The sequence below is a fragment of the Staurois parvus genome, unplaced genomic scaffold (assembly GCF_062004578.1).
Source record: "Staurois parvus isolate SC_StPar_1 unplaced genomic scaffold, SC_StPar_1.0 ptg000034l, whole genome shotgun sequence".
Taxonomy (NCBI): Eukaryota; Metazoa; Chordata; class Amphibia; order Anura; family Ranidae; genus Staurois; species Staurois parvus.
Genome location: NW_028317830.1, coordinates 2,896,850 through 2,907,500, shown reverse-complemented (window position 1 = coordinate 2,907,500; position 10,651 = coordinate 2,896,850). Strand labels below are relative to the sequence as shown.

The following is a 10,651-nucleotide window of genomic DNA, read 5'->3' as shown; positions in this document are numbered from 1 at the left end:
TAAGTCATCTGAGTCCCTATTCCAGGGAAGGCGTGTTCCTTTCAAACACTCAGTGAAGTTAGGTGGGATTTCAGACATGTGGAGGTCTTCCTCTGTATAGAAGGATCGGGGTTGTCCAACCTATGAGACAAACTAAGAGTCTTATCTGAGGAAGCCCCTCCCAAGGATGGGATATAGAAGATTTCTCATACTCCCTTTAACCCAAGAATAGCCTAAAGACTCATGTGAAGGTGTGTTTGGAGCTCATCTGGAAGATTTGCCAAGCTCCAGCTGCTCTTGTTCTGTTTCATTCTCCAAATGAATCCATTACACATCTGCTTGACAGACGACTCTGATATAAGTGACTAGGAAGGATACTTGAAGTAACAGACCACTGACAGTCTATAACCGCTGTCTGCAGAGCTCTCATCCCACACATTGTACAGAACCCAAAAAGCAATTTTCCTCAAGCCTGCCCACCTCCCTTTCCATTCCTCTTGTCATTACTGAGAACTGGAAACACGCGTTTGGTAGCAAAGCAGCTGTCTCCATTCTAACTTTGGTTTCGGATGGCTGTTTTCCAATGGAAGGCATCCTGTCCGACATCACAGCCAGTGTTACAGGGCTCTTAGGAAAATGGGACGAAGTACTACATCTACTTTTCCCATCAGAAACTGAACACTGTAAACAATAGTAATGCTTCTTCTTTAACTAATGGTGCCCATTGGCACTAGAGAGGGGTGGAATGTCCTTGCATACTCACATCTTCTTAGACATGTTACTCTGTAGGCACGCTCTTATATAAGAACAGTTGGATTTATTATACACATATTGCTGGGGGAGGTTCACTACAGACGTCTCTGGTAATATGTTCCTGGAGGGAAAATTAGTAATTGTCACTCCCAAGAAGCCTCACCTGTACAGTACTTCTTACCTGCCAGATCTGGAGCCGCCTGAAAATATCCACATTGGGTGATTGTTTAGAGAGAAAACAGGTGGCGCACACACCTAGTGCATTATCCAAGGTTTATTGTAGGAATGTTTATTGAGGCATCAACAGCGAGGCTCTTTCTTTCCATACATCAGCATCAGAGGCTGGTCATCAGCTCTGAGGAAAGGGATTCATCCCCGAAACGCGTCAGCCATTTGACCGCACTGACAGTGAGAACACCTTGCCTGCCGTTGTGGCCATTGTCATTTTTCTATGCTTTTTAGATCCATGCTTCGTCTGTGAGTATGTTTTTATTATTTCACTCCTACAATAAACCTTGGATAATGCACTAGGTGTGTGCCCCACCTGTTTTCTCTCTATCCAGTGTCTGATTTCCCCGTCTGAGGAGGGCTGCACCCCTGGAACATTTCCTTTGGTTGTCGCTGTCCTGGTACCCTTGGCTTCCCTTTTGGCTGTGCATATCCTGAGGCGCTGGAGAGTACATACAATATTTGGTGATTGTTCCAACCGCTCTGTCTCCGCTACCCCCCTCTGCCAATCCCTCCACTGGATTCTGATTGCGCAATGGATCAAATTCAAAATCCTAACGCTGACGTACAAAGCCGTCCACCATACTGCCCCGAACTACATCACCGACCTAATATCCAAGTACCGCCCAACACGCACACTCCGCTCCTCACAAGACCTCCTTCTCTCTAGTTCCCTGGTCTCCTCCTCCTCTCTAGTTCCCTGGTCTCCTCCTCCTCTCTAGTTCCCTGGTCTCCTCCTCCCATGCCCGCCTCCAGGACTTCTCCAGGGTGTCACCCATCCTCCGGAACTCCCTGCCCCAACCCATCAGATTATCACCTACTCTCCTCTCCTTTAGGCGCATCCTGAAAACCCATCTCTTCAGGGAAGCCTACCCCACCCCCTGCTAACTTGCTGACCTCCTCCAGTCTTCCTACCACTCCATCCCCCACAACTATCTCCTCCTGTGCCACCACCCCCTCCCTCCTAGATTGTAAGCTCGAAAGAGCAGGGCCCTCGATCCCCTCATGTTTTGCATTGTATTGGTATTGTTCTGTCACATGTTCTGTCCCCCTTTGTAATGTACAGCGCTGAGCCAACTATTGGCGCTTTATAAATACTGTATAATAATAATAATAATAATAATAATAATTGTTATCTAATGTTTATGGAAACATTTTTTAAAATGACCGTTTATGTTTCTTTTTGTCTTCCAGGCACTGCTGTACCAACTGTAAAGCTTTTCATCTCCGCCATTGTTTTCCTGTTCCTGTTTTACTAGTTTTATACTAACCCATCCGTGTGAATCGGCATCAGATTTGTAGATCAGTGTCACCATACATCAATACATATTGTGGAAGGGTCTATAAATCAGCAACGTAGATTTTCTAAAGGAGAAAAAGCAGGTACTGCAGCCAAAGCCTCAGCAAGATGGTAAATATAAGAAGCAACAACTACAGAGTTCTCATCATACCAATTAAATCTGATATAACATAGAACATGGACACATTATAAATGTACATTGGGACATATAGAGGGAAAAAAGATGTTTGGTGACCGGCATAGACAGGGAAGTCGGAAGAGAGAAAAAAGACAAAAGAAGGCCAAACATTGTGCAACATCTACAAGAAGAAGAACCTGTCCAGAGTGGGGCCTTCCTCCGAAGTACAATGTATAGAGGATATATATCGGCTGAGGGGAATCTAAGGAATCAGAATTGTTTTTTAATGGAAATTTACGTGAGCATTTTCTATATCTATCTGTCTATATTTGATTACCAAAACTATCGCTAATTACTATTAGGTTGGAATAAAAAACAAATATTATAGAAATACTTTTTAATAAATATCATATTCATATAATAAATGGTGTCTGAATAGATTTGTGATTTTAAATTGAAATTAACAAAGATATATCATGAAGTCTTCCAGGTAACTGTTGTATGTGATCGGCGAGTGTGTACTGAGCCAATCATTTCCTGTGATCATCTAGTATATATAATAAACATTTGAATTAATTTCTAATAGTAAAGTGTAAAAAAAAAAATATATATATATATATACATACATACACACACACACACACACATATATATACTGTATATACAGGTCAAACTCAAAAAATTAGAGTATCGTGCAAAAGTTGATTTATTTCAGTGCAGCAACTTAAAAGGTGAAACTAATATATGAGACTCATTCCATGCAAAGCAAGATAGTTCAAGCCGTGATTTGTCATCATTGTGATGATTATGGCTTACAGCTCATGAAAACCCCAAATCCACAATCTCAGAAAATGAGAATATTCCATGCAATCAATAAAACACGGATTGTACATAGAACAATATCGCACCTCTGAAAAGTAGAAGCTGCATATGTACTCAGTACTTGGTTTGGGCCCCTTTTGCAGCAATTACTGCCTCAATGCGGCGTGGCATGGAAGCTATCAGCCTGTGGCACTGCTGAGGTGTTATGGAAGACCAGGATGCTTCAATAGCGGCCTTCAGCTCTTCTGCATTGTTCACTCTCATGTCTCTCATCTTTCTCTTGGCAATGCCCCATAGATTCTCTATGGGGTTCAGGTCAGGTGAGTTTGCTGGCCAATCCCAAAGGTGCTCTTTTGGATTGAGATCTTGTGAATGTGGAGGCCATTGGAGTGCGGTGAACTCAATGTCATGTTCAAGAAACCAGATTGAGATGATTTGAGCTTTGTGACATGGTGCATTATTCTGCTGGAAGTAACCATCAGAAGATGGGGACACTGGCACTGGGTGTGTTCTTCTGCTGCTGTAGCCCATCTGCTTCAAGGTTTCGACACGTTGTGCATTCAGAGATAGTATTCTGCATACAATGGTTGTAACAAATTGTTATTGGAGTTACTGTTTCCTTTCTATCATCTCCAACCAGTCTGCCCATTCTCCTCTGACCCCTGACATCAACAAGGCATTTTCCTCCACACAACTGCCGCTCGCTGGATATTTTCTCTTTTCGGACCATTCTCTGTAAACCCTAGAGATGTTGTGCTTGAAAATCCCAGCAGATCAGCAGTCCTTGAAATACTCAGACCAGTCAATGTCTGACACCAACAACTATGCCACGTTCAAAGTGACTTAAATCCCCTTTCTTCTCCATTCTGATGCTCAGTTTGAACTTCAGCAAGTCATCTTCACCACGTCTAGATGCCTAAATGCATTGAGTTGCTGCCATGTGATTGGCTGATTAGCAATTTGTGTTTCCAAACAATTGAATAGGGGTACCTATATTTTAAATATATATGTACAGTCATGGCCGAAATTGTTGGCACCCTTGATATTTTTCCTGAAAATCAAGTATTTCACACAAAAAAGGTATTGCATTAACACATGTTTTGCTATACACATGTTTATTCCCTTTGTATGTATTGGAACAAATATAAAACAGAGGCAGAAAAGCAAATATGACATAATGTCACACAAAACCCCAAAAATGGGCTGGACAAAAGTATTGGCACCCTTAACTTAATATTTGGTTGCACACCCTTTGGAAAACATAACTGAAATCAGTCGCTTCCTATAACCATCAATAAGCTTCTGACACCTCTCACCCGGAATTTTGGACCACTCTTCCTTTGCAAACAGCTCCAGGTCTCTCTTATTGGAAGGACACCTTTTCCCAACAGCAATTTTAAGATCTCTCCACAGGTGTTCAATGGGATTTAGATCTGGGCTCATTGCTGGCCACTTCAGAACTCTCCAGCGCTTCTTTGCCATCCATTTCTGAGTGCTTTTTGACGTATGTTTGGGGTCATTGTCCTGCTGGAAGACCCAGGATCTTGGACGCAAACCCAGCTTTCTGACACTGGGCCCTACAGTGCGACCCAAAATCCTTTGGTAATCCTCAGATTTCATGATGCCTTGCACACAGTCAAGGCACCCAGTGTCAGAGGCAGCAAAACAACCCCAAAACATCATTGAACCTCCACCATATTTTACCGTAGGTACTGTGTTTTGTTCTTTGTAGGCCTCATTCCGTTTTCGGTAAACAGTAGAATGATGTGCTTTACCGAAAAGCTCTATCTTGGTCTCATCTGTCCACAAGACGTTTTCCCAGAAGGCTTTTGGCTTACTCAAGTACATTTTGGCAAACTGTAGTCTTGCTTTTTTATGTCTCTGTGTCAGCAGTGGGGTCCTCCTGGGTCTCCTGCCATAGCGTTTCATTTCATTTAAATGTCGACGGATAGTTCGCGCTGACACTGATGCTCCCTGAGCCTGCAGGACAGCTTGAATGTCTTTGGAACATGTTTGGGGCTGCTTATCCACCATCCGGACTATTCTGCGTTGCAATCTTTCATCAATTTTCCTCATCCGTCCACGACCAGGGAGATTAGCTACAGTGCCATGGGTTGCAAACTTCTTGATAATGTTGCGCACTGTGGACAAAGGCAAATCTAGTTCTCTGGAGATGGACTTGTAACCTTGAGATTGTTGATATTTTGCCACAATTTTGGTTCTCAGGTCCTCAGACAGTTCTCGTCTCCTCTTTCTGTTGTCCATGCTTAGTGTGGCACAGACAGACACACAATGCAAAGGTTAAGTGAACGTCTCTCCTTTTTATCTGCTTTCAGGTGTGATTTCTATATTGCCCACACCTGTTACTTGCCCCAGGTGAGTTTACAGGAGCATCACATGCTTGTAACATTCTTATTTATCCGCAGTTGTGAAAGGGTGCCAATACTTTTGTCCAGCCCATTTTTGGAGGTTTGTGTGACATTATGTCGAATTTGCTTTCTTTCCTCCCTTTTTTTGTTTTGTCCCAATACACACAAAGGGAATAAACATGTGTATAGCAAAACATGTGTTAATGCAATACGTTTCGTGAGAAATACATGATTTCCTGGAGAAATATCAAGGGTGCCAACAATTTCGGCCATGACTGTATATATATTGATAAACATTACCAGTACACAGACTGGGGGGGGGGGGATATCCTCTACAATAGGTTATTATAGGTTTATCATGCAACTTTCTATTCTCCATGATTCTGGTTGCTTTCATTTGTTCACAAAATACAAATTAAGATCTGATTTCAAGCAAGTCCAACAGATGCCAGTGGCCCCTCGCTGCACTCCGTGGTTCCATCCACCAATGTCTATGTCATTACAGGACAGGTTTATCTTAGTTCAAGTAAAAATATGTGGAAATCATCTGAAAAGTAAAGTTTCATTAAGGCACAGACAAGCCGGCTGGAGTACGAGAGATATGGGCACATTTATATTTAGAGGGTAAATGATACAAGAAAAACCTGCCTGGCTGGGTCTGTATTCTCTAAGCCAAGTCTGGACTCTGTATTAATGACATGGAGGATAAACGTATCGGACGGAGTTATAACAAATCACTAAACTTCACCCAACATTGCTTGTCCCCATTTTGGTAAAGTCTGTAGGAATAAATCAGCTGTGGGCTGCTTTGCATTTTCCATCACCTTGGAGGCGAGATCCAGAGATAAGTCAATCATTAGGAGGTAAATTGTTAAATCTGAATCAACCAGTTTGTTTTAGCACTTTGATGTGAATAGTAATACGGATGGATTTGAGAACACAATGCTGAATGACTCAGAGGAGGGGCGGTCTCCCCTACCTACAGTATATACATTGAAAGGGCCACACCACTGCTAAAAGGTCCAGATACGACTTTATTCCAACAAAGGTCAGGAAGAGAATGAAAAGAGTGGGCAATGCATTTCAGGGGTTCAAAAACCACCCCCCATGTATGGCTGTGTATGAAGATTCAGTTTAAAAAAGTGAAACTGGGCTTCCTTATTGGCTTAGTAGGCTCTGAAATAGCACATCATGGACACACACAGCAATAAATGATTATTTGTAAAGATAACTTGTTTTATAAAAAAAATGAAGAAACAACAGTTTGTAAACTGGGAAACACTCAAATAACTTCCCTCGGGGCAACCTGATCTAAGAAAACACGCTGTGTGTACCTTGTTCATAATGGCCTTTCTTCAAACCGGCTTGGACGTGTATTACAGGCAGCAGCACCTGGACAGTGTCTCATGCCTTGTCTATGTGAAGCTATCTGGACCTCAGCATTCATTTCTCTGTTTCTACTTCATGGTGAAGGTTGGTAACAATAAATAGCTGGAATGCCTGAAGTTTCTGCTATATTACTGGCTATACGTGTATCTCTGCTGTGCTGTAACCCTTCTACTAGATACACTATATTGCCAAGAGTATTGGAATGTCTGCCTTTACACGCACATGAACTTTAATAGCATCCCAGTCTTAGTCTGGAGGGTTCAATATTGAGTTGGCCTGCCCTTTGCAGTCCATCGGATTGCCAGACAGAGAAGCGTGATTGGTCACTCCAGAGAACACGTCTCCACTGTTCTAGAGTCCAGTGGCAGCGTGCTTTACACCACGGCATCCGACGCTTTGCATTGCACTTGGTGATGTAAGGCTTGGATGCAGCTGCTCGGCCATGGAAACCCATTCCATGAAGCTCTCTACGCACTGTTGTTGGGCTCATCTGAAGGCCACACCAAGTTTGGAGGTCTTTAGCTATTGACTCTGCAGACAGTTGGCGACTTCTGCGCACTGTGCGCTTCAGCATGCGCTAACCCCGCCCTGTCATGTGACGTGGCCTACCACTTGGTGGCTGAGTGGCTGTTGTTCCCAGTTGCTTCCACTTTGTTATAATCCCACTAACAGTTGAGCGTGGAATATTTAGTAGCCAGGAAATGTCACGGATGGACTTATTGCCCAGGTGACCACCTATCACGGGGCCACGCTTGGAGTCACTGAGCTCCTGAGAGCGACCCATTCTTTCACCAATGTTTGTAGAAGCAGTCTGCATGCCTAGGGGCTTGATTGTATACACCTGTGGCCATGGAGGGGATTGGAACACCTGAATCACATGATTGGGAGGTGATTGGAACACCTGAATCACATGATTGGGAGGTGATTGGAACACCTGAATCACATGATATGGAAGGGATTGGAACACCTGAATCACATGATTTGGAGGGGATTGGAACACCTGAATCACATGATTTGGAGGGGATTGGAACACCTGAATCACATGATTTGGAGGGCGGGGACAATACGTTTGGCAATGTAGTGTTTGGAACACCTGAATCACATGATTTGGAGGGGTAGTGTTTGGAACACCTGAATCACATGATTTGGAGGGGATTGGAACACCTGAATCACATGATTTGGAGGGGATTGGAACACCTGAATCACATGATTTGGAGGGCGGGGACAATACGTTTGGCAATGTAGTGTTTATATATATATATCTCCAAATATGTATAAAAGTGCTCTGTATTTCTCTTTTTTTTAATTATACAACAGAAAACAAATTGTATAATCAAATCTTCCTAAAATGTCACAAGATGAAGGGAAAATTTTTTTCTTAGTTGTTAAAGTGTAGCTAAACTCAAATTACAGAGAAAAGGGCAATATCTTATCCTTCCCATTGATTTCTGCTTTTTCTTTTAACAAAACTTTACATTTATTTCACTCACAAGTGGCACAAGATCAATATACAGTAAATACACGTTTTAAAGGGTAAACCAAAGAACAAAAACATAATATAATGCATCCCACCAGTCCTTAGATGTGGTCACTGCATTCATTTTCTGAAATAAATGAAAACGAATTTAGGTGTTGTATTCAAGGATTGGCAGACAGCATTATATTCTTTCTGTTTTTGAGTTTTCCTTCAGTTTTTCTTTATTAAGAGTTCACAAGGGCACAATACACATTCCATAAAGAGGCAGTCATGTGTGAAATGGAACTCACATAGGAATAAGACAGCCGCCCATTGAGGGCATAATGATTGGAACATCAAGTATATACTAACGAGGTGGTATTAATACAAAGAGGCCCACAAGGCCAAAGGGGAAAAATGTCATCAACCTCTCCACAGGGAGAAAAGGCAAGGAAAGGGAAAGGCAAGGAAAAGAAAGGGAAAGGAAAAGGAAAGGAAAGGAAAGGAAAGGCAAGGCAAAGCAAGGGAAAGGGAAAGGAAAGGAGAAGGAAATGAAAGGCAAGGCAAAGGACAGGAAAGGCAAGGGAGAGGGAAAGGGAAAGGAAAGGCAAGGAAAAGAAAGGGAAAGGAAAGGCAAGGCAAGGCAAAGCAATGGAAAGGGAAAGGAAAGGAAATGAAAGGGAAAGGAAAGGGAAAGGGGAAGGCAAGGAAAGGGAAAGGAAAGGGAAAGGAAAGGCAAGGCAAGGCAAAGCAAAGGAAAGGGAAAGGCAAGGAAAAGAAAGGGAAAGGGAAAGGAAAGGGAAAGGAAAGGCAAGGAAAAGAAAAGGAAAGGGAAAGGAAAGGGAAAGGAAAGGAAAGGAAAGGGAAAGGAAAGGAAGAGAAAGGCAAGGCAAAGCAAGGGAAAGGGAAAGGAAAGGCAAGGAAAAGAAAGGAAAGGAAAGGAAAGGCAAAGCAAGGGAAAGGGAAAGGAAAGGAAAGGAATGGAAAGGGAAAGGAAAGGAAAGGAAAGGGAAAGGCAAGGAAAAGAAAGGGAAAGGGAAAGGAAAGGGAAAGGAAAGGGAAAGGAAAGGGAAAGGAAAGGGAAAGGAAAGGGAAAGGAAAGGGAAAGGAAAGGAAATGAAAGGGAAAGGAAAGGGAAAGGGGAAGGCAAGGAAAGGGAAAGGAAAGGGAAAGGAAAGGCAAGGCAAGGCAAAGCAAAGGAAAGGGAAAGGCAAGGAAAAGAAAGGGAAAGGGAAAGGGAAAGGAAAGGGAAAGGAAAGGCAAGGAAAAGAAAAGGAAAGGGAAAGGAAAGGGAAAGGAAAGGAAAGGAAAGGGAAAGGAAAGGAAGAGAAAGGCAAGGCAAAGCAAGGGAAAGGGAAAGGAAAGGCAAGGAAAAGAAAGGAAAGGAAAGGAAAGGCAAAGCAAGGGAAAGGGAAAGGAAAGGAAAGGAATGGAAAGGGAAAGGAAAGGAAAGGAAAGGGAAAGGCAAGGAAAAGAAAGGGAAAGGGAAAGGAAAGGGAAAGGAAAGGGAAAGGAAAGGGAAAGGAAAGGGAAAGGAAAGGGAAAGGAAAGGAAAAGGAAAGGAAAGGCAAGGCAAAGCAAGGGAAAGGGAAAGGGAAAGGAAAGGAAATGAAAGGCAAGGCAAAGCACAGGAAAGGCAAGGGAGAGGGAAAGGGAAAGGAAAGGCAAGGAAAAGAAAGGGAAAGGGAAAAGGAAAGGGAAAGGGAAAGGAAAGGGAAGGGAGAGGAAAAGGGAAAGGAAAGGGAAAGGCAAAGAAAAGAAAGGGAAAGGGAAAGGAAAGGAAAAGGAAAGGAAAGGCAAGGCAAAGCAAGGGAAAGGGAAAGGAAAAGCAAGGCAAAGCAAGGGAAATGGAAAGGAAAGGAGAAGGAAAGGAAATGAAAGGCAAGGCAAAGGACAGGAAAGGCAAGGGAGAGGGAAAGGGAAAGGCAAGGAAAAGAAAGGGAAAGGGAAAGGAAAGGAAAGGCAAGGCAAAGCAAGGGAAAGGGAAAGGAAAGGAAAAGGAAATGAAAGGTGAGGCAAAGGACAGGAAAGGCAAGGGAGAGGGAAAGGGAAAGGAAAGGCAAGGAAAAGAAAGGAAAAGGGAAAAGGAAATGGAAAGGAAAGGAAAGGGAAGGGAGAGGGAAAGGGAAATGAAAGGGAAAGGGAGAGGGAGAGGGAAAGGAAAGGAAAGGGAAAGGGAAGGGAGAGGGAGAGGGAAAGGAAAGGAAGGTAAGTTACTGGTACATGCAAAGAAAATC

General features: G+C 43.0%; 1 protein-coding gene across 1 annotated transcript in view; it reads left to right on the top strand.

Moving 5' to 3' along the window:
- Positions 1 to 2,803, top strand: part of LOC149470705 (uromodulin-like) — a 69,902-nt gene extending 67,099 nt beyond the window's left edge. Inside the window, exon 19 of the mRNA XM_089661616.1 lies at positions 2,155 to 2,803. Within this exon, the coding sequence (XP_089517742.1) occupies positions 2,155 to 2,219 (65 nt within the window). The 3' untranslated portion in view covers positions 2,220 to 2,803. The remainder of the gene's footprint in view (positions 1 to 2,154) is intronic.
- Positions 2,804 to 10,651: the final 7,848 nt, after the last annotated feature.